At 40.0% G+C, this 24,883-nt stretch overlaps 1 protein-coding gene and 1 pseudogene across 1 annotated transcript in view; both read right to left on the bottom strand.

Annotated features, from left to right (window-relative positions):
- Positions 1-1,404: 1,404 nt before the first annotated feature.
- CCDC126 (coiled-coil domain containing 126) overlaps positions 1,405-24,883 on the bottom strand; it is a 48,170-nt gene continuing 24,691 nt past the window's right edge. Inside the window, exon 3 of the mRNA XM_068973160.1 lies at positions 1,405-3,071. Within this exon, the coding sequence (XP_068829261.1) occupies positions 2,887-3,071 (185 nt within the window). The 3' untranslated portion in view covers positions 1,405-2,886. The remainder of the gene's footprint in view (positions 3,072-24,883) is intronic.
- LOC138079963 (merlin pseudogene) lies at positions 7,801-9,583 on the bottom strand (annotated as a pseudogene).

Below are 24,883 nucleotides of genomic sequence, written 5' to 3'. Positions count from 1 at the left end.
GACGCTTACTCCTTGGAAGAAAAGTTATGATCAACCTAGATAGCATATTCAAAGCAGAGACATTACTTTGTCAAAAAAGCTCCGTCTAGTCAAGGCTATGGTTTTTGCTGTGGTCATGTATGGATGTGAGAGTTGGACTGTGAAGAAGGCTGAGCACTGAAGAATTGATGCTTTTGAACTGTGGTGTTGGAGAAGACTCTTGAGAGTCCCTTGGACTGCAAGGAGATCCAACCAGTCCATTCTGAAGGAGATCAGCCCTGGGATTTCTTTGGAAGGAATGATGCTAAAGCTGAAACTCCAGTGCTTTGGCTACCTCATGCAAAGAGTTGACTCACTGGAAAAGTCTCTGATGCTGGGAGGGATTGGGGGCAGGAGGAGAAGGGGATGACAGAGGATGAGATGGCTGGATGGCATCACAGACTCGATGGACGTGAGTCTGAATGAACTCCGGGAGTTGGTGATGGACAGGGAGGCCTGGCATGCTGCAATTCATGGGGTCGCAAAGAGTCGGACATGACTGAGTGACTGAAGTGAACTGAACACACACACGCGTGCTCACACACACACACACGTGCGCTGGAATATTACTCAGACATTAAAAAGAAAGACATAATGCCATTTGCATTATGGCAACATGGATGGACCTGAAGATTATCATACAAACTGAAGTAAGTCAGACAAAGGCAAAGATCGTATGATATTGCTTATATACAGAATCTAAAAAAATGATACAAATGAACTTATTTACAAAACAGAAATATACTCACAGACTTACAGCATAAGCTTATGGTTAACAGGAGGGAGGGGTAGAGGGGGAGGAATATATTGGGAGTTTGGGATTGACATGTACACACTGCTATGTTTAAAATAGATAATCAACAAGGACCTACTGTACAACACAGGGAACTCTGCTTGGTATTCTGTAATAACATAATGAAGAAAGAATTTTAAAAAGAACAGACACATATATAACTGAAACCCTTTGCTGGATACCTGAAACTAACACAACACTGTTAATCAACTATGCTCCAGAATAAAATTAAAATTAAAAAAAAGACTCAACAGTAAACTTCAACTTGAGGGAACAAATCTAGGAACCACGTCCAATCACAAACCTCAGAATTCGTTCCCATCAATCCCCAACTTCAGACTCTTCTAATCTGAACGAGGCAATCTTTCATTTTTTTCTTTTGAATTGATGGAACAAAACCCAAAATTATCTAAAATTCCTTTTAGTCACTTACCATTTATTAAAAGAACAATCACCATTAAAGAAGAAAACTTATAACACTTTAAAGTACAAATAATACATTTTATTTCATCCCTGTAAACAAAAACAAAAAATGTACACATCTAATGAGAGACTGAACAACTATTCCAAACTTCACCTGGAAATGGTATGTAAATACTTTCTTCACATAAGGCAGGGTACAGGGAAGAGTTTGCAAAGATACCTTCAAGAAGTATTTTCTCATACTTACTTTAATAAACCAGTATAATTATTGCTACCACATCTGGTAGCACATTGTAATAATGAACAATACAATTTCCAAAACTAAATGCAATACTGTCTAAATCTAGAAGCTAGCTCCACTTAGAGAATAAATACTATGAAACATAGGGCACCATATGGCAATTAAATTTGCAACAAGGAAAATTTAAATAAAGGTGTACTTTGCTCTATACTAGAATTTACCCAAGATTGAGCTCTCTTGTGCTATATATAGAATAGCTGTTTTCCTGAAACGATAGTCCATCTTCATAATTTAAATTACATTTTAAATGCTCTTATTTTTAAGTGGTCACTATATAAAATGAATATCTACTGTGTATCATACAAATCCAACATTTCATAAAGAGTATATATTCTATATACTATAATGTTAACATTTTCCAAACAATTTAATGCAACACAAATACTTTTATTATATACATCTTGCTAAAGTCCTTAAGAGTTCCAGTCTCACAAATATCTCAGTATCCCCCTCCCTTGTCAATACAATAAAAGCAAAAATTACCCAAATATGGAAATAATGTGCTTTCTTGACAGCATAATCACTCGAAGTGTTATATTTTTAAATTAACGTTCATCTATATGAAAAATCATGAATATTTAATCTCATCATAAAAATATCTTTTATTCTTCAGAATACAAGTATATAAGAAAATGTTACATACGAGATTGGAGATTACTATTTTAATGTTATTTAATTGCCCCAATGTTTAGAATATTTTACAAACAGTGGCTACTACCCATTTCAAGATTATACTCTTACAAATGTAATTTTTTTTAATATACAATAACCTTCAGTTATTCTGAAGGGATAGTGCAAATGAAGACATTCTTTGGGTCATCATTTCAAAACACTATTTTCAACATTATACTTCCTTTCTCTCTGTTCATAATCTGAATAACAAAATATAGTAAGTACTGGAAGTAACCACATTTTCTAATAGTATTAGTCCAACAGTTACATCTATCCATAACAAATGACAAAACGACTCAATAACAATATTCCTCATTTGTCTAAAAAATATGTTATATATTTAAATAAATATTTTGTAGAAATGAATCCGTCTTTCAGTGTTTTTGTTTCAACTTGGTCTCAAACACAAAGGTTTATACAAAGATCACCTACCTGCTTACTACATCAACCATGTTACCAAATTCCCTTTAAGGCTATAGTACAGCATTGAAGAGATGTGCCTGAAAGCAAACTAATAACTTTTTAAATTATATACAGAATTAAAGTTCCATGAATCCAGCATATTCCTTGAAAATGCGTAGAGCTTTTATTGTAAAGTATTACTCTATGCTAGCCAGTGATTTTCTGCCATAGGAGATAATCCATGGTGAATGTAGCAGCACCAGGTGATCTTCAACTGCTATCTAATGCTGCCTGATGCTTTTATCCTTTTATTTGTGGTCAGTGGCACTGGATTCCCACTAGTACCACTGGTAGTGCTAGCTGCTGAGCCATTCACAACAATATAGTCGACTTTGTTCTCCAGCTTTACCAAACGTTGTAAAATGTCATCCAAAAGGACAGCAATTGTTCTTCTTAGATCCGCTAGGGGGAAGAAAAATGAGAATAAATCATAATAAACAGTGATAGAGCACTTAATATTTGTGCTTTCATAGTTTGACAGGAAACATGAACAATTATTGAATCATCTGAAATATACTAGAGAGAAAGCACTCAAACCGCAAACAGGAAAAGCCCCAGTATTTTAATCTATAGTATCACATACAGAGTTTCTTATAGGAATAATGTCAGTTATAAATGTGGGGAAACTCACTTTTCTAATGCAATAAAACAGATTTAAGTACTGGCTTAAAATGTTAGTCCCTCTGTAAGAAATTCATTTACTTTGAGACTCTTAAGCAGACTAAAGATGACTGTGGGCTAGGCAGGTAAGGTTAAAAAGCTACCCAAGTAAGAAACTCAATGAAATGCAGAAACAAAAAAACCTAGAACCTCCACAGGCTGAAATGTGGGGGGAACCCAGGAACCAGAGCAGAGCCAGGAACCTGGTTAGTGCAGTACAGATAGTAGTTTTGACTAGCAAATGATAGGGGGAACTATCTTCTAATCTCTCTGGGAGGTTACATGATGTCAGCAGAATTTAACTGGCAAGAATGAAATTATGCGAAGTAAATCAGAAAGAAAAACACCAATAGAGTATATTAATGCATATATATGGAATTTAGAAAGATGGTAATGATGACCCTATATGTGAGACAGCAAAAGAGACACAGATGTAAAGAACAGTCTTTTGGACTCTGTTGGCGAAGGCGAGGCTGGGATGATTTAAGAGAATAGCATTGAAACATGTATATTACCATATGTAAAATAGATTGTCAGTCCAGGCTCGATGCATGAGACAGGGTGCTCAGGGCTGGTGCACTGGGATGACCCTGAGAGATGGGATGGGGAGGGAGGTGGGAGGGAGGGTCAGGATGGGGAACACATGTACACCCATGGCGGATTCATGTCAATGTATGGCAAAACCACCACAATACTGTAAAGTAATTAGCCTCCAATTAAAATAAAAAGAAAAAAAAATGAAATTATGACCCTCTGCTTCATTTTAAGTCTCTTTACTCAGGATTTCCAATGGCACCTAGCACATATTAGGTATTCAGTCAGTGACAACTAATACAGTTATTTTTTGTTGATCCTGGACCCACCTCAACTCCAATCTGTGATCAGAGAAAAAAATCATTTTAACAACAGCTAATAAAATTGTTAATGGTTCTGCTACTAAGTCATCAGAAAAAAAAAATAGAAGAAAAATAAAACAGGTAAATTGGACTTTTTCAAATTTAAAACTTTTGGACATCAAAAGATACTATCCAGAAAGGGAGATGACAATCTACAAAATGGAAGAAAATATTTGCAAATCATGTATCTGACAAGGGCTTAATATCAAGAGCATATAAAGAACTCCTAAACCCAACAATAAAAAGATAAACCACTCAATTTTTAAAATCAGCAAAGGACTTGAAAAAACATTTCTCCAAAGACGATATGCAACTGATCAACAAGCATGTGAAACAATACCAAACATCACATGATACATCACTTTACACCTGCTAGGATGACTATAATCAAAGAAAGAGAAAATAATAAACACTGGCAAGAACATGAGGAAGTTAGAATCCGCATATACTGCTAGTGGGACTATAAAATGGCATAGCCAACATGCAAAACAGCCAAGCAGTTTCTAAAAAAGCTACACATACCATGAAAAAAGTGAAAGTGAAAGCCACTCAGTCATGCCTGACTCTTTGTGACCCCATGGACTATATAGTCCATGGAATTCTCTAGGCCAGAATACTGGAGTGGCTAGCCTTTCCCTTCTCCAGGGGATCTTCCCAACCCAGGGATCAAACCATACGACCCAGAAATTCCACTCCTAGGTATATACCTTTAAAAAGTGAAAGAAGAGACTCATAGAGGTACCTGTACACCAATGTTTATTTCAGAATTATTCACAATAGCCAAAGGTGGAAATAACCTAAGTGTCCGTCAGTAGGTGACAAGATCAACAAAATTTGGTATTCACATACAAGAGAATATTATTTAGCCATAAAAAGGAACAGTGATCTCTAATACATGATACAAAATGGATGAACCTTAAAGATATTACACAAAGTAAAATAAACTTCCATACCTATATGTCTCTATCTTGATTTATCTCTTACTTATATCTCAATAGGTTTTACTATTTGTATAAATGTGAAGAGAGGCAGATACAAATAAAATTAACCATGTGTACACAAAAAAGAAACACAATTATAGTAAAATGCAAAAATGACTAATGAAAATAAAATATATTAAGTGTTTAAAGTGTAAGTCAAAAACTTTTCCTTATTAATATTTTTCAAATTCAAATGAATATTTTACTACCACTAACATCTGCTTAATTGTACAAGGGAGAAAAGTTAGAAGTCACTTCTTGATCAAAACAAATTACTCACTGTAAAGTTTTATTGTGAAGCCAGCAACAAAACAAGAATGCCTCCTCAGAACTAAAAGCTAATTTAAGTATCAGAGCAAATAGCTAGGTAAAAATCGTTTCAAAAGCCTCATAAACTCTGTAATTAAGTGGACATTAATTGTTCAGTCTTTTACATTTTTAATACAGCTACCCTCTCCCATTGAGTGCTGAATAAATTATATCATTCAACAAATATTTTATTACTTCCCTACTTAAGAGTGCAAGGCACACTGTTTAGATCTCACGAGTAGATCAAGAGATGTTCCCATCAACTTCCCATGCAAATTCAATGCCTAGTTACATTAAAAAAGCCTAGTTCTTAAGCAAGAAAAGAAAAGCTACATAATGATCTGACTAAGTGCAAGAAGTAACAAATACAAGTTTTCAGTACCCTTTTCCCAGTCTCCCCCAATAGTGACATCTTGCAAAATCACATAAAACATCACTACTAGAGTACTGAGTCTGGTACAGTCAAGATGCAGAGTATTTCCTTCACCACAAGGATTCCTGGGTTGCTCTCTTACAGTAACCCTTTCTTTTCATTAACCTTCTAGTATGATGGATTAAGCTGATTGCTTTTTGAAAATTAAAACAGACTCGCATCCCTGGAATAAATTCCACTTGGTAACAGTAATTAATTCTCTGTATATGTTGTTGAATTCCACTTGCTAAGTTTTTCCTAAGGACCTGCACATCTATACTCATGAGGGATACTGGTCTTTAGTTTTCATTACCAATACAGTCTTTGGTTTTGATGTAAAGTTAATACTAGCCTTATAACTGAACTGGGAAGTGTTCTCTCCTCTTCTATTTTCTGGAAATGACTGTGTAAGATTGATACTCAGTTCAGTTCAGTCGCTCAGTCGTGTCCAACTCTTTGAGACCCCATGAATCGCAGCACGCCAGGCCTTCCTGTCCATCACCATCTCCCGGAGTTCACCCAGACTCATGTTCATCGTGTCCGTGATGCCATCCAGCCATCTCATCCTTGGTCGTCCCCTTCTCCTCCTGCCCCCAATCCCTCCCAGCATCAGAGTTTTTTCCAATGAGTCAACTCTTCGCATGAGGTGGCCAAAGTACTGGAGTTTCAGCTTTAGCATCATTCCCTCCAAAGAAATCCCAGGGTTGATCTTCAGAATGGACTGGTTGGATCTCCTTGCAGTCCAAGGGACTCTCAAGAGTCTCCAACACCACAGTTCAAAAGCATCAATTCTTCGGTGCTCAGCCTTCTTCACAGTCCAACTCTCACATCCATACATGACCACAGGAAAAACCATAGCCTTGACTAGACGGACCTTAGTCGGCAAAGTAATGTCTCTGCTTTTGAATATGCTATCTAGGTTGATCATAACTTTTCTTCCAAGGAGTAAGCGTCTTCTAATTTCATGGCTGCAATCACCATCTGCAGTGATTCTGGAGCCCAAAAAAATAAAGTCTGACACTGTTTCCACTGTTTCCCCATCTATTTCCCATGAAGTGATGGGACTGGATTCCATGATCTTTGTTTTCTGAATGTTGAGCTTTAGGCCAACTTTTTTGCTCTCCTCTTTCACTTTCATCAAGAGGCTTTTTAGTTCCTCTTCACTTTCTGCCATAAGGGTAGTGTCATCTGCATATCTGAGGTTATTGAAATTTCTCCTGGCAATCTTGATGCCAGCTTGTGTTTCTTCCAGTCCAGCGTTTCTCATGATGTACTCTGCATATAAGTTAAATAAGCAGGGTGACAATATACAGCCTTGAAGTACTCCTTTTCCTATTTGGAACCAGTCTGTTGTTCAATGTCCAGTTCTAACTGTTGCTTCCTGACCTGCATACAGATTTCTCAAGAGGCAGGTCAGGTGGTCTGGTATTCCCATCTCTTTCAGAATTTTCCACAGTTTATTGTGATCCACACAGTCAAAGGCTTTGGCATAGTCAATAAAGCAGAAATAGATGTTTTTCTGGAACTTTCTTGCTTTTTCCATGATCCAGCGGATATTGACAATTTGATCTCTGGTTCCTCTGCCTTTTCTTTCTTTTTTTTTTTTTTTTGCTTTGGACGAAGGAAGCATAGGATCCCACATCAGACAAGGAGAGACAAATACTCCTGAAAAAAGACCTAAAGACTCAGGTCAGGAGAACTAGAACCCCACGAGAGAACCCTCTGCAGGGTCATAGTTCAAGGCAATTGCACACGAAAGGCCTGGGCTCTCCGCTCGCCCGCCTTCGGGTGGCTCCTGCGGTGTTGGGCCCATCCCGTCGGTGCAGGGGGCAGACTGGCAGAAGCAGCCGATCCTGGGGTGGCCGGGTCACTTGCTAGAGCTCTTCAAAGAAGGCCACTCGGGACTTGGCGCTCTGCAGGGTGAGCTTTTTGATGGTGTTGTGCTTGCTGCCGCCGCCACCACGGTCAGAGTTCTCGTTATGCAGCATGTCCAAGGCCGTCTCCCGCTCTTTGAGTGTCAAGGCCTCGATCTCGGTCTTGAGCTCGTTGAGCTGCTCCTGCAGGTGCTTGCTCTTCTCCATGTACTCCACTTTCTCTTTCTGAATCTCCATGGAAAGCCGCTTCATGTCGGTGTCCTTGAAGTTGAAAGACAGGCTGTCGCCGATGAGGTTGAAGCTTGCCCTGTCGGGAGGCAGTGGTGCTGGGAGTGGGTTCATGGGCGGGTACGTGGGCTTGGGGGTGATTTCCAGCAGCTTCTTGGCTCTTCGCTCTGCCTCACGGGCTTCCTGCAGGTCCTGCTTCAGCTGATCGGCCTCCTTGGCCCTCCTCTCTGACTCCTCGGCCATCTTCAGCACCAGCACCTTGGCCTCCAGCACCTTCTGCTCCATCAGGCGCTTCTCCTCCTCCATCCGGATAGCCGTGGCCTTGATGCGCTGCATCTCCTGCTCGGTCTCTGCCGCCTTCTGGGCCAGGAGCTTTGCCTCCTCCTCTGTGATCTGGGCCTTTTCGGCCAACAGGTCAGCTGTCTCCTCGGACCGCATCAGGGCTTCATTGGCCATCGTTGCCTCTTCCTTCATCTGTAGCAGCCGCCTCTCCAGCTCGTCCCGCGTGTGCTCAGCCTCCTCTCGCATCTGCTTCTCCCGAGCGAGGCACTGCCGTTCCATCTGCTTTCTAGCCTTCTCCTCCCTGGCCTGGGCTTTCATCTGCTGGACTTCCAAAGAATCGGCCTTCCTTCTCCTCATAAACAGGTCGTGATTCCCAATACACAGCTGGAGAATCAGCTTATTGACACGAAGCTTTGAGGAGTTAAATTTGAAGACATCGATTTTCTTATCCAAAGGCTTAATGGTAAACTTGTCGCTATAGGAGATGTTCCGGATTTCGTTCCACGGGAAGATCTTGGGGATCAGCCTGTTCTCAGGGTCATAAATGTGAAGCCCCAAAGCATCCACTCCGAGCAGCAGCTCTGTGCCCTTTTTATTCCTGATTGTGAAGCAGTTCACACCATTACATCTCCAGGTCCTGAGCTATCTTTAAATATTCCATCTCCGCTTCGTCCCTGGCTCGGCCTCGGTGCTCCGTGCACCAGGCTGTGATCCTCTCCTCCCACATTTCCGGAGTCATCTGATACAGATTTATTACCCTTTTTGGAACCAATTCCTCTTGGGCCAGAAACCCCCGCTTGTGAACAGAGGGGTCGTAGTCGCCGTACTTGGCCTGGACGGCGTAAGAAGCCAGGAGCACAGACGCCTCGGGAGGGCAGTAGATTTTTTCATCCAAGATCTGCTTCTTCACCTGCAGGAAGAATAAGTGTTGCGTGATCTCCTGAACCAGCTCTTCCTCGGCATTCTCGGGATAAAATTTGGCCAGGAAGTGAAAGGTGACTGGCTCTTCCTTTGAGACATCGTGATCCAGCACCTTCTTGTCCATCTTGAGCCAGGCCATGGTGTCCTTGATCGTGTACTGCAGGCCGAAGAACCAGGTTTCGCGAAGCCCCAGGGTCCGTCACACCAAGTCAAACAGGTCCCTCCCCTTCCACTTCACCTCGCAATTGAACTCCATCTCCGCGTCCATGGTGACGATCCGCACGGTGAATGTCTTAGGCTGCTTCCTCTTGAGCAAGCTGAAGCTCATTCGGGAAGCGATGGCCCCGGCCATGGCGCGGGGCTCAGGCGTGGGACCCTCGCGCCCCAAGGCCTGTGCTCGGGACCTTTTAGCCTCCCTGGAGGAGGCGCACAGGCTTCAGGGCCACCATGGTGGCCGGCTGGCCGGCCCGAGAGCTGTCTGAGTGGCGCGGGCCCCCAGCGGCCAGCATGGGCCGTGAGGACCCTGCCCAGGAACGGAAAGGGGAGTCCCAGGGGTGGACCCTGACGGCCCTGGGCAAGGATCGCGATCGGGGACCGACGGGGAGGGCAGGCCCCGCTCTCCGGGACTCGGGCCGGGGACGCTGGGAACGCCCACGGACGGGGCCCTTAGACGGCGGCCGCCCAGAGGCCACGGGCCTCTCAGCGGCCGACGGAGGTCTCAGGGCCGCGCTGCAACTGGGCGCGCACGTGCGCGCATGGCTGTCACCGTCCTCGCTCCGCGCCGGCGGGAAGCGTACCCTCCCCGCATCCTGCTCCCCTCTGCCTTTTCTAAAACCAGGTTGAACGTCAGGGAGTTCACGGTTCACATATTGCTGAAGCCTGGCTTCGAGAATTTTGAGCATTACTTTACTAGCGTGTGAGACGAGAGCAACTGTGCGGTAGTTTGAGCATTCTTTGGCATTGCTTTTCTTTGGAATTGAAATGAAAACTGACCTTTTCCAGTCCTGTGGCCACTGCTGAGTTTTCCAAATTTGCTGGCCTATTGAGTGCAGCACTTTCACAGCATCATCTTTCAGGATTTGAAACAGCTCAGTTGGAATTCCATCACCTCCACTAGCTTTGTTCCTAGTGATGCTTTCTAAGGCCCACTTGACTTCACATTCCAAGATGTCGGTTCTAGATTGCTATTAAAATTTCTGATAGAATTCTCCAGTGCAACCACCTGGGCCTGAAGATTTCTTTTTGGAAGTTCTTAAAACTATAGTCAATTTCCCTAACATTTAAAAAAATTATCTCACTTTGTAAATACTGTGATTTTTTTTTATATACAAAAATTTTTTTTATACAAATTGACAGGTTGTGGCAACCCTGTGCCAAGGAAGTGTATCGGTGCCATTTTTCCAACAGCGCTTGCTCTCTTTATGTCTCTGTGTCACATTTTGGTAATTATTGCAATATTTAAAACTTTTTCATTATGGTATTTGTTATGGTGATCTGTGATCAGATGTGCAGATATGTGAAAACAGTATGGGGACTGGAATTCGAAGTGAAGCCTGATGACTGTCACTGAGTTGATGCAATCTCATGACAGAAAAAAAAATTAGCAAACAAAAAAAACCCTTTAACAAATGAGAAGTTGCCTCTTTAAGGAATGAGTAATGGTTTACTGAGATGGACTCTACTAGTGAAGTTGCTATGAAGACTTGAAATGACAAAAAAAGAAAAAAAAGACATTAAGAATATTACATAAACTTAGTTTGCAAAGCAGCAGCAGAGTTTGAGGACTTATTTCAATTCTGAAAGTTCTACTGTGGGTAAAACACTATCAAACAGCATGGCGTACTATAGAGAAATCATTTGTGAATCAGTCAACTGATGCAGCAAACTTCACTGTTGTTTTATGTGAAGATATTGTCAGCCCGCCAACCCTCAGCAACACCACCCTGACCAGTCATCAGCCATTGACATCAAGGCAAGATCAGTTAAAAAAAAAAGAGATTATGACTTGCTGAAGGCTCAGATAATGGTTAGCACTTTTTAGCAATAAAGTATTTTTAATTATGGTGTGTACATTTATTTGGTTTCTTAGATAATGCTATTACTATTGTACACCTAATAAACTACAGTGTAAATGTAACTTTTACATGCACTGTGAAACCAAAAACTTGGAATGACTTGCTTTATTGCAGTGGTCTAGAACCAAGTATCTCTGAGCTATGCCTATACAGAGCCATTCAAATTACTTATTCCATACTGGATGACTGTGCTAGTTCATGGTTTTAGAGGTACTGCTGCTGCTGCTGCTATGTCGCTTCAGTCGTGTCTGACTCTGTGCGACTCCACAGATGGCAGCCCACCAGGCTCCCCCGTCTCTGGGATTCTACAGACAAGAACACTGCAGTGGGTTGCCATTTCCTTCTCCAATGCATCAAAGTGAAAAGTGAAAGTGAAGTTGCTCAGTCGTACCCGACTCTTAGCGACCCCATGGATTGCAGCCCACCAGGCTCCTCCATCCATGGGATTTTCCAGGCAAGAGTACTGGAGTGGGGTGCCACTGCCTTCTCCATTAGAGGTACTAACCCCTTTCATATAAGTTACTATGTTTATGTGTAGAGCTGTTCATAGTAGTCTCTTATTATGCTTTTGATGTTTGCAGGGTCTATAGTGACAGTGCAATTTTTGTCAGTCTTATTAGAAGTTTGCCAGTTTATTCCCCACTCTTTCAAAGGAAAAGCTCTTTGGTGCATTGATTTTCTCTACTGATTTTCTTTCATTTATTTCTGTTCTTACTTTAATCATTTCCTTCTTTCTGCTCTGCTCTGGGTTTCTTTAGCTCTTTTTTTTCTAGGTTCTTGAGGTAGGAGCTCAGATTACCCATTTAAGACTTCTCTTTTCTAAAGTATGTACTTTTCTAAAGTAAACTTCTCTCTCAGCATGGCTGTAGCTGTGTCCCACAATTTTTTATGTTGCACTTTCATTTGGGGATTGTCCTATTACCATGCTTTTATTTCTAATTTGAGCTCACTGCAGTCACAGAATACACTTTACGATCTCAATTCTTATAAATTTGTTGAGGTTTGTTTTATGTCTTAGGATAACTATTTTGGTAAATGTCCTATGGACTGTTAAAACCCATGTATATCCCCTGTGTTGACTTCAATTTTGGAGTGTAATAGCTATGTTAAAGATTAACTATTTGGTCTCATTGAAGCCAACACAATGCTCCTGTGTTTCTTCTTCAATGATAAGTAAAATGCTTACAGAATTTGAAAAAAAAAATGTATATCTTGCTGTTATTGATGGAGCTTCCATATATGTAGGAGTCCACTGCTTAGACTGGGTTCTTCAGGTCTTTTATATTTTTGTAGATTTTCTGCCTAGTTCTATCAGTTTCTGAGAGAGCAGTGTTTAAATTCTCAACTATAATTGTGGATTTATCCATTTTTACTTTCAGTTCTATCATTTTTGTAGATACATTTAGGACTGTTATTTTTTCTGGGTGGATTGACCCCTTTATGATTATATAATGTCCTTCTCTAACACTGGTAGTTTTCTTGCCTCTGAAGTCTACTTGATCTGTTATTAATGTAGACATTCCTGCTTTCCTTTGACAAATATTTGCATGAAATATCTTTTCCAATCCTTCTACTTACAGCCAGCCAGTATCATTAAGTTTGAAGTGAGTTTCTTGTAGACAGCACATACTTTGTCATGTTTTTTAACCCAACCTGCCAGTGTCCTCCAACTAGTGCATTTATAACACTAATAATTAATGCAATTCTGGTACATTAGAACTTAAGTCTGAAATTTCATCTTTTGTTTGTTCTGTTTTTTCACTTCCCTGTTTTCCTTTTCCTACCTTCCTATGGGGTACTTGAGCATTTTTTAGAATTTTTTTCATATTTCTGAAGGGTTTTTAAATTATCTCTCTGCAAGTTTTAGTTGTTCTGGATATTACATCATATACGTAATGTACGATAGTCGTTTTACCAATCACAGTGATATACAGAAGCTTTACCTCTCTTAACCATCTGTGATCCAGCAGATCCAGCAGGTCCAGCAAAGGGACTGAGAATCCCGAGTGAATTTGACTTTGAAGGTCAGTGGGATTTGATTACAGAATTTCCACTGGACTGGGGAAACAGACTTTTGGAGGGCACAACAAAACCTTGTATGCACCAGGAAGCAGGAGAAAGGAGCAGTGACCCCACAAGAGACTGAGCCAGATTTGCCTGTGAGTGTCCCGGAGCCTCCAGCACAGGTGTGGGTTGACAGCGGCCTACTATGGAAGCAGGGGCACTGACTACAACAGTCATGGGAGCCAGAGCATCCTGGCTTAAGTCCTTTTGCAAGAGGCCACCATTACCCCTAACACAGTTTGGCCTAAGGCCAAGATACAGGGAGGGAACACAGCCTCACCCATCAGCAGAAAATTGGATTAAAGATTAACTGAGCAAGCCTCCCCAACCAGAGCAAGACCCAGTTTCCCCACAGCCAGTCCCTCCCATCAGGAAGCTTCCACAAGCCTCTTATCTTTATCAGAGGGAAGACAGAATGAAAACCACAATCACAGAAAACTAACCAAACTTATCACATGGACCACAGCCTTGTCTAACTCAATGATACTATAAGCCATGCTGTGTAGGGCCACCCAAGATGGATGGGTCATGGTGGAGAGTTCTGACAAAACGTGGTCCACTGCAGAAGGGAATGGTAAACCACTTCAGTATTCTTGCCTTGAGAACCCTATGAACAGTATGAAAAATGCAAAAAGATACGACACTGAAAGATGAACTCCCCAGGTTGGTAGGTGCTCAAAAGGCTACTGGAGTAGAGCGGAGATATAGCTCCAAAGGAATGAAGAGCCGGAGCCAAAGCATAAAGAACCCAAAGCTGTGGATATGTCTGGTGGTGGAAGTAAAGTCTGATGCTGTAAAGAACAATACTGTATAGGAACATGAAATGTTAGGTCCATGAATCAAGCTAAACTGAAAGTGGTCAAACAGGAGATGGCACGAGTATACATCAACATTTTAGGAATCAGTGAACTAAATGGACCAGAATGGATGAATTTAATTCAGATGACCATTATATCTATTACTGTGGGCAAAAATCCCTTAGAAGAAATGGAGTAGCCCCCATAATCAGCAAGAGTCCAAAATGCAGTACTTGGATGTAACCTCAAAAACTACAAATGATCTCTGTTCATTTCCAGTGCAAGCCATTCAATATCACAGTAATCCAAGTCAATGCCCCAACCACTAACGTGGAAGAAGCTGAAGTTGAACGGTTCTATAAAGACCTATAAGAGGTTCTAGAACTAACACCAAAAAAAAAAAAAAAAAAATGTCCTTTTCATCACAGGGGACTGGAATGCAAAAGTAGGAAGTCAAGAGATACCTGGAGTAACAGGCAAATTTGGCCTTGGAGTATAAAATGAAGCAGTGCAAAGGCTAACAGAGTTAAGCCAAGAGAATCCACTGGTCATAACACACACTGTCTTCTAACAACACAAGAGACGACTCTACACATGGACATCACCAGATGGTCAATACCGAAAACAGACTAATTATATCCTTTGCAGCGAAAGATGAAGAAGTCCTCACAGTCAACAAAAGAATCCAAAATGCAGTACCTGGGTGCAATCTCAAAAATGACAGAATGATCTTGGTTAGTTTCCAAGGCAAATCATTCAGTATCACAGAATCCAAGTCTATGCTCCAACCACTAATGCAAAAGAAGCTGAAGTTGAACGGTTCTATGAAGGCCTACAAGACCTTCTAGAACTAACACCCAAAATAGATGTCCTTTTCATTATAGGGGACTGGAATGCAAACGGAAGAAGTCAAGAGATACCTGGAGTAACAGGCAAGTGTGGCACTGGAGTACAAAATAAAGCAAAGCAAAAGCGAACAGAGTTTTGCCAAGAGAATGCACTGGTCATAGCAAACAGCCTTTTCCAACAACCCAATATACATATACACACTACTAAATATAAAATAGATAATAAGGACCTATTGCATAGCACAGGGAACTCTATTCAGTAATCTCTAATGACCCATATGGGAAAAGAATATAAAAAAGAGTGGATATATGTATCACTGACTCACTTTCCTATGCACCTGAAATACAATATTATAAATCAACTATACTCCAATAGAAAATTTTTAAAAGATTAAAAAAAAAACCATCCCAAAGAAAAAGAAATGCCAAAAGACAAAATGGTGTCTGAGGAGGTCTTACAAATAGCTGAGAAAAGAAGAGAAGCGAAAGGCAAAGGAGAAAAGGAAAGATATATCCATCTGAATGCAGAGTTCCAAAGAATAGCAAGGAGAGATAACAGAGCCATTCTAAATGAACAAAGCAAAGAAACAGAGGAAAACAACAAAACAGGAAAGCCTAGAGATCTCTTCAAGAAAATGAGTGATGCCAAAGAGGCATTCCATGCAAAGATGGGCACAATAAAGGAGAGCAAGAGTATGGACCTAACAGAAGCAGAAAAGATTACAAACTGGTGGCAAGAGTACACAGAAGAAATATACAAAAAAAGATCTTAATGACCCAGATAACCATGATGGTGTGATCACTCACCTAGAACCAGATATCTTGGAGTGCTAAGTTAAGTGGGCCTTAGGAAGCATCACTATCAACAAAGCTAGTGGAGGTGATGGAATTCCAGTTGAGCTGTTTCTAATCCTAAAAGATGATGCTGTGAAAGTACTGCACTCAATATGCCAGCAAATTTGGAAAACTCAGCAGTGGCCACAGGACTGGAAAAGGTCAGTTTTCATTTCAATCCCAAAGAAAGGCAATGCCAAAGAATGTTCAAACTACCATACAATTGCACTCATTTAACATGCTAACAAAGTAATGCTCAAAATTCTCCAAGTGAGGCTTTAACAGTACATGAACCAAGAAGTTACAGATGTTTAAGCTGGATTCAGAAAAGGCAGAGGAACCAGAGATCAAATTGCCAACATCCATTGGATCATAGAAAAAGCAAGAGAATTCCAGAAAAACATCTACTTCTGCTTCACTGACTACACTAAAGCCTTTGACTATGTGGATCACAACAAACTGGAAAATTCTTCAAGAGATGGCAATATCAGACCACCTTACCCGCCTCTTAAGAAACCTGTATGCAAGTCAAGAAGCAACAACAGTTAGAACCAGACAGAATAACAGACTGATCCAAAATTGGGAAAGGACTACATCAAGGCTGTATACTGTCATCCTGCTTATTTAACTTATATACAGAGTACATCATGTGAATGCCTGGCTAGATAAAGCACAAGCTGGAATCAAGATTGCAGGGAAAAATATCAATAACCTCAGATATGTAGATAATACTACCTTTACAGCAGAAAGTGAAGAGGAACTAAAAAGTCTCTTGATTAAGGTGAAAGAGGAGAGAGAAAAAGTTGGCTTCAAAGTCAACATTCAAAAAACTATGATCATGATATCTGGTCCCATCATTTCATGGCAAATAGATACGGAAACAATGGAAACAGTGACAAATTTTATTTTCTTGGGCTACAAAATCACTGCAAATGGTGACTGCAGCCATGAAATTAAAAGATGCTTACTCCTTGGAAGGAAAGCTATTACCAACCTAGACAGCATATTAAAAAGCAGACACATTACTTTGCTAACAAAGGTCCATAGAGTCCAAGATACCGTTTTTCCAGTAGTCATGTATGAATGTGAGAGCTGGACCACAAAGAAGGCTGAGCGCTGAAGAATTGATGCTTTCAAACTATGGTATTGGAGAAGACTCTCGAGAGTTCTTTGGACTACAAGATCAAACCAGTCAATCCTAAAGGAAATCAATCCTGAATATTCACTGGAAGGACTGATGCTGAAGCTGGAACTCCAGTACTTTGGCCACCTGATGGGAAGAGCTGACTCATTGGAAAAGATCCTGATGCTGGGAAAGATTGAAGGCAGAAGGAGAAGGAAGCAATAAAGGATGAGATAGTTGGATGGCATCACCAACTCAATGGACATGAGTTTGAGCAAGCTCCAGGAGATGGTGAACAACAGGGAAGCCTGGCGTACTGCAGTCCATGGGGTTGCAAAGAGTAGGACACGACTGAGCGACTGAACAACAACCATCATCTGTGACGGTTCATCCTGTGTCAATTTGGCTAGGCCAAGGTATGGAGACAAATCTACCTGTCTGGATATTGCTGCGAAAGTACTTTTTAGATGGGATTAGCAAGTCCCAGTGGTATAGAATCCACCTGCAATGCAGAAGCCACAGGATACTCAGGTTTGATCCCTGGGTCAGGAAGATCCCCTGGAGGAGGTCATGGCAACCCACTCTAGTATTATTTCCTGAGAATCCCATGGACAAAGGAGGCTGGCAAGCTACAGTCCATAGGGTTGCAAAGAGTCAGACATGACTGAAGCAACTTAACACAGCATTTAAACCAGTAGACTTTCAGTAATGTAATTACTCACCATAATGTGGGTATACTTCATCTAGTAAGCTAAAGATCTTAAGAAAAGACTAAGGTTTCTGGAACAGGAAGAATTTTGTCCCCAGACTGACTGCCTTCAGACTCAGGACCTAAACATCAGTTCTTGTCAGAATTTTCAGCCTGCCCTGAAGATTTTGGACTTTCCAGGCTCCACAACTGCATGAGCAGCGAATTTCTTAAAGTCCATCTCTCCCTCCCCTTGATTTGTTTTATTCAGATTTAAAAATCTGAATATGCCATCCTTTTACCAACTACTTCATTTATAAGATACTGCCTTAAATATTTCCTCTACATAAATTTAGAATCACATCAGCAGTGTTATAATTTTTCCTTCAACAATTTTTGCTTCAGTTTAGAAAAATCAAGAAGAAAAACAATCTGGTGACCTACCTTTATTTTTATGCATTGTGTTTTTCTTTCCTTCCTGATTGCTCCAAGTTTCCTCTATTTTTATCATTTCTTTTCCATTGAAAGAACTTCTTTAGCTGTTTCTTAGTGTAGGTCTGCTAGTAACAAACTCTTTTCCTTCATCTAAGAAATAACTTTGATTTCCCTTAATTTCTAAAGGATATTTTCACTGGGTACAGAATTTTGGATTAAGAGTTCTTTTCTTTAAGCATTTAAAACAAAATATGCCAGAAACCAACACAACATTGTAAAGCAATTATCCTCCAATTAAATACACACACACACACACACACACACACACACATACATATACCACTTATTTCTAGTCTTGATGGTTTCTGATGAGAAATCCACTATCATTTGAATTGTCTTCTCACTGTTAAGTGTTGTTTTTCTCTAGGTGCTTTTGAAAAGATTTTTTTTTTTGCCATATCACACAGTTTGTGGGATCGTCCTTGACCAGGCATTGAAGCCAGGCCACCACAGTGACAGCCCAGAACCCTAAGGTCACCAGGTAAGTCCAAGTGGTTTTTTTCCTAAGTTGCTCTTTTAAGTTTTCAGAAGCTTACTTATGATGTATCAGGGCATGGACTTTTTTCACTAATCATACTTGGGGTTCACTCAGCTTCCTGAATCTGAGGTCTGTGTCTCTTGAAAATTTCAGAAAGTTTTTGGTCATAATTTTTTTGAACTACTTTTCCAGCTCTGCCCTCATTCTCTTCCACAGAAGTTATGTCTTTTGTTATAATCCTACAGGTCCCTAATGCACTAGAATTTTTTTTTAAGTCTATTTTCTCTCTGTTGCTCAGGTTGGGTAATTACATCATTCTATAGTTCAGTTCACTGATTCTATCCTCTGTTCTCTCCTTTCTACTTTTGAGTCAATCTGCTAACTCATACTTTTCATTTCAGTCATTGTATCTTTCAGTCCAAAAATTTCCATTTAGTTTTTCTTTATATGCTCTATTTATCTCCTAAGACTTTCTGTTTCCCTGTTGAGCCTTTCTGTTCTTTCATTCTGTTCTTTGTGCTCATTAATTCCTCACTGAAGCATTTAATTCCGACTGCTTTAAAATCTTTTTCAGATAATTCTAACATCAGTCATTGGTTATCTTTCTTCATTCAGTTTAAGATTTCCCTGGTTCTTGGTATGACAACTGATTTATATTTGTAACCAGGACATTTACGTATTTTATTATGAAAGTCTGGATCTTATTTAAACCTCCTATGTTACCGCTACTATTCAACATAGTTCTGGAAGTTTTGGCCACAGCAATCAGAGCAGAAAAAGAAATAAAAGGAATCCAAATTGGAAAAGAAGAAGTAAAACTCTCACTGTTTGCAGATGACATGATCCTCTACATGGAAAACCCTAAAGACTCCACCAGAAAATTACTAGAGCTCATCAATGAATATAGTAAAGTTGCAGGATATAAAATCAACACACAGAAATCCCTTGCATTCCTATACACTAATAATGAGAAAGTAGAAAAAGAAATTAAGGAAACAATTCCATTCACCATTGCAACAAAAAGAATAAAATACTTAGGAATATGTCTACCCAAAGAAACTAAAGACCTATATATAGAAAACTATAAAACACTGATGAAAGAAATCAAAGAGGACACTAATAGATGGAGAAATATACCATGTTCATGGATTGGAAGAATCAATATAGTGAAAATGAGTATACTACCCAAAGCAATTTACAAATTCAACGCAATCCCTATCAAGCTACCAGCCATATTTTTCACAGAACTAGAACAAATAATTTCAAGATTTGTATGGAAATACAAAAAACCTCGAATAGCCAAAGCAATCTTGAGAAAGAAGAATGGAACTGGAGGAATCAACTTGCCTGACTTCAGGCTCTACTACAAAGCCACAGTCATCAAAACAGTATGGTACTGGCACAAAGACAGACATATAGATCAATGGAACAAAATAGAAAGCCCAGAGATAAATCCACACACATATGGACAACTTATCTTTGACAAAGGAGGCAAGAATATACAATGGAGTAAAGACAATCTCTTTAACAAGTGGTGCTGGGAAAACTGGTCAACCACTTGTAAAAGAATGAAACTAGATCACTTTCTAACACCGCACACAAAAATAAACTCAAAATGGGTTAAAGATCTAAATGTAAGACCAGAAACTATAAAACTCCTAGAGGAGAATATAGGCAAAACACTCTCAGACATAAATCACAGCAGGATCCTCTATGATCCACCTCCCAGAATTCTGGAAATAAAAGCAAAAATAAACAAATGGGATCTAATTAAAATTAAAAGCTTCTGCACAACAAAGGAAAATATACGCAAGGTGAAAAGACAGCCTTCTGAATGGGAGAAAATAATAGCAAATGAAGCAACTGACAAACAACTAATCTCAAAAATATACAAGCAACTTATGCAGCTCAATTCCAGAAAAATAAACGACCCAATCAAAAAATGGGCCAAAGAACTAAATAGACATTTCTCCAAAGAAGACATACGGATGGCTAACAAACACATGAAAAGATGCTCAACATCACTCATTATCAGAGAAATGCAAATCAAAACCACAATGAGGTACCACTTCACACCAGTCAGAATGGCTGCGATCCAAAAATCTGCAAGCAATAAATGCTGGAGAGGGTGTGGAGAAAAGGGAACCCTCCTACACTGTTGGTGGGAATGCAAACTAGTACAGCCACTATGGAGAACAGTGTGGAGATTCCTTAAAAAATTGCAAATAGAACTACCTTATGACCCAGCAATCCCACTGCTGGGTATACACACCGAGGAAACCAGAATTGAAAGAGACACATGTACCCCAATGTTCATCGCAGCACTGTTTATAATAGCCAGGACATGGAAACAACCTAGATGTCCATCAGCAGATGAATGGATAAGAAAGCTTTGGTACATGTACACAATGGAGTATTACTCAGCCGTTAAAAAGAATTCATTTGAATCAGTTCTGATGAGATGGATGAAACTGGAGCCGATTATGCAGAGTGAAGTAAGCCAGAAAGAAAAACACCAATACAGTATACTAACACATATATATGGAATTTAGAAAGATGGCAATGATGACCCTGTATGCAAGACAGGAAAAAAGACACAGCTGTGTATAACGGACTTTTGGACTCAGAGAGAGAGGGAGAGGGCGGGATGATTTGGGAGAATGGCATTCTATCATGTATACTATCATGTAAGAATTGAATCGCCAGTCTATGTCTGACGCAGGATACAGCATGCTTGGGGCTGGTGCATGGGGATCACCCACAGAGATGTTATGGGGAGGGAGGTGGGAGGGGGTTTCATGTTTGGGAACACATGTAAGAATTAAAGATTTTAAAATTTAATAAAAAAAAAAAAAAAAAAAAACCTCCTATGTTAAATAGTATTCTCTGATACCACTGTGGCAGGGCAGAGGGGTGTCACTTTGTTACTGCCAGGTGGAGGCAAAAATCTAGGTTCCTGCTTAGCTTCCACTGCCACCTGAAGGTGGTGAGCTCTTTGTCACTGCTGGATGGAGGGAGGAGTTCCAGGCTCCCCTTCCCCACATACTCTTCACTGATATTGTGATGGGGACTGCTGCTTACCACTGGGCAATGGTGGAAGTCCTCACTCTCCACTCCTCTGACATCACCCCTGAGGGAGGGAGCTGAGCACCTCATTACTGTGTAAGGGTAGAAGTCCTGGCTCCCCATGTGGTCTCCACGTGGTATAGGGGGAGTCTGGATGCTCTGTTATAGCCTCACAAGGGTGGGAGTCTGTGCTCCTCACTTGGCCTTTGATAACGTGGGTGGTATAATGGTAACTTTCTTCTGTGTTGTCTGGCTAGAGGAGAATGGTTTATGTCTAAAAGTTTTTATCTTGCTAGGCTGCCCCTCTTTGGCTACAGAGAACAGACTTCTGTTGGAGTTTCGCTTGTTTTGTCTCTGTCTACGCCTGGTTGACAGTTCTTAATTCTCAGAATAGCATTTAAATATTAACACTAAACTGTTCTCCAATTCTCTGAAAATATTTGGTGGAGTCCATTTTTCAGCAACAACAACAGATGGTAAAACCAAAACTCTTAAAAGAAAGTAAGGTCAGACTTTGGGTGGAAAAGCCTGAGGTGAAAAAAGATGCGTTGCTGTACATTCAGGTGTAGGAAACCACAGGTCAACTGCAAATGTTCTCTAACAGTCACTGGGCATCAGAACAATAACCCCAAATTCACTGCTCTGCACAAATCACAGAATCCAAAAAATGTTACATGGGAAGAAACATTTTTTTCCTTAGAGAAAACTAAGAATGTTAAGCAATATTCTTAGATACCTTTTTAAGATATCTTAAAAAGAAATGATGGTATCTTAAAAAGAAAGTACAAGTTACTCCTCAAAATTTACAGACAGTAATCTTAAAGCTGAACTGATCTGTCCATGGCTCTTGCAATAGTAACAATTCACTGTAGACCAACATTTAAAAAAATATATTAGCTTGTGTTTTGTTTGCCAACTGGGAAAATCACATTATATAGCTCAAGGGAAAACCATTCAATAAATATTATTTTGACTGACTAGCCTTTTTATATGGTAACAACTAGAGGCTAAATGGTTTCTATCAATGGCTGAAAGTTCAAGTTCACCAGAACTCACGAAATTCTCAACTTACTGTAATTTATATTGCCATTCCAGATTACTGGCACAAGGATAGAATTCAAATAATGAAACTGAAATAACTGGCTACCTAGTCTGCAAAAAAGAACCAGCATCTCTTATTGTTTGCACCAGAAATCTCAACTGTATTACAGACATGCTTGGTTGCTCAGTTTTGTCTGACTCTGCGACCTCATAGACTGTAGCCTGCCAGGCTCTTCTGTCCATGAATTTTCCAGGCAAAAATACTGGAGTGGGTTGCCATTTCCTCTTCCAGGGGATCTTCTTGACCCTTGACTGAACCTGAGTCTCCTACATCTCCCACTCTGGCAGGCAGATTCTTTACCACTAGCACAACCTGGGAAGACCATATTACAGACAAAAATGTCAAAAAAAAAAAAAAACCTGCAATATATTACAATGTGTTTTCAAAAAACTTTTAAGCATATAACTAAACCATAAAAGATGATAGACATGTTTTACCATACAAATTTTTTAAAACAATATACCAAGTTATTAGACAACTGATGAATGAGAGCAAAACCATATGCTACATATACTGACAGCGTGAATGTCTTTATTAAAAAATCAGTCAAAAAGTAATTTCCCTGCAGAAAAACTGACAAAGGATACAAAATATTCCCTCTTGTATGTATAAGAAATACAAAGCCAACAAACTAGAAAATCTTTCAACCTCTCCTGTAAACAAAGAAATGCAAAAGCAAACAATTAGCTGCCATTTAAAAGTAGACAGAACTGGTATAGTGTGGAGAAACTGGCACTTCCACAGTGGTGGAAGAATGGAAATAGGAGTGCACACTGGCAGCACAACCCTGGAGGGCAACTTGACAAGTGTCTATTAAATTTAACATGCATACCCTTAGCCAAATATTTCATTTTGAGGAAATCCATCCTGCTGAAACAGTCATACAAACATAAAATACCCACACGTGTATTATTCACATGTATATTTCATACACACACACATATCACAGCACTAAATCCAACATACAAGGTTAGCAACAAATTATCCATTATTACAGAATAACCAGGGAGAAAAGGAACCTTTTAAAATGAAACAATATTAAGTCACTAAAAAGAATGAAACAGACTATAATAACATGGAAAGGCATCTATAATCAAGTGAAAACAAGAAAGTTGCAAACTAGCATATACATAGTACAATCCCATTTTTGTTCAAAATGTGCTAGATGATAGAGCTGGTTGGTTATCTGTATTTGTAAAAAAGTTTTACTGGAACATAGCCATGCTCCCTGGTGGATCCCTGGTGGCTCAGACAGTAAAGCATCTGCCTGCAATGCAGGAGACCCGGGTTCAATTCCTGGGTAGGGATCCCCTGGAGAAGGAAATGGCAATCCACTCCAGCACTCTTGCCTGGAAAATCCCATGGACAGAGAAGCCATTCTCCGTCACAAAGAGTCGGACACGACTGAGTGACTTTACAAGCAAGCAAGCAAGCCATGCTCATTTACTGAAAAAAAGACCAAATGACCCACAAAGCTGAAAATACTTACCATTTAGCCCTATATGAAAAAGTCTGTAGCTCCCAATATATACCAAATTAACTGACATTCTCTCTCTCTGCTCTTTTACTTATCTATGGTGCATATTTCTGTAATATTTGAATGCTTTTATTTTTTTATAACCAGAAATAAGTAAAAAAAATTTCAGATAACTGGTTAAATACCATGTGGCCATTAAATGATGCAGGTATATATTCACTGACATTGAACTAGCTCCACCATATATTTTAAATATAGTTTAAAAGATACCATGTGTATATGAGTCTCATTTTGCTCTTATAACTGAGTTGTTATATACAGCTACCCAGCATAGCACAGAACAGCTACCTTTAAAAATATCAGTTATTCTGCTCAAGCAGAGAAATTTTTTTCTTTTTCCAAAAGAATTGCTTCTTCACATTTCTATCAGTGTCCTTGGACTAAACAGAATGCAAAACAATGTAACATTTAATCTGCATCTGCCACTAATACCGCCATCTCAGTTTATACCAACTCCATCTCTGCTGCTGCTGCTAAGTCGCTTCAGTCGTGTCCGACTCTGTGTGACCCCACAGACGGCAGCCCACCAGGCTCCCCCATTCCTG

The sequence above is a fragment of the Capricornis sumatraensis genome, chromosome 5, assembly GCF_032405125.1.
Source record: "Capricornis sumatraensis isolate serow.1 chromosome 5, serow.2, whole genome shotgun sequence".
Taxonomy (NCBI): domain Eukaryota; kingdom Metazoa; phylum Chordata; class Mammalia; order Artiodactyla; family Bovidae; genus Capricornis; species Capricornis sumatraensis.
This window is presented reverse-complemented; position numbering and strand designations above follow the sequence as displayed.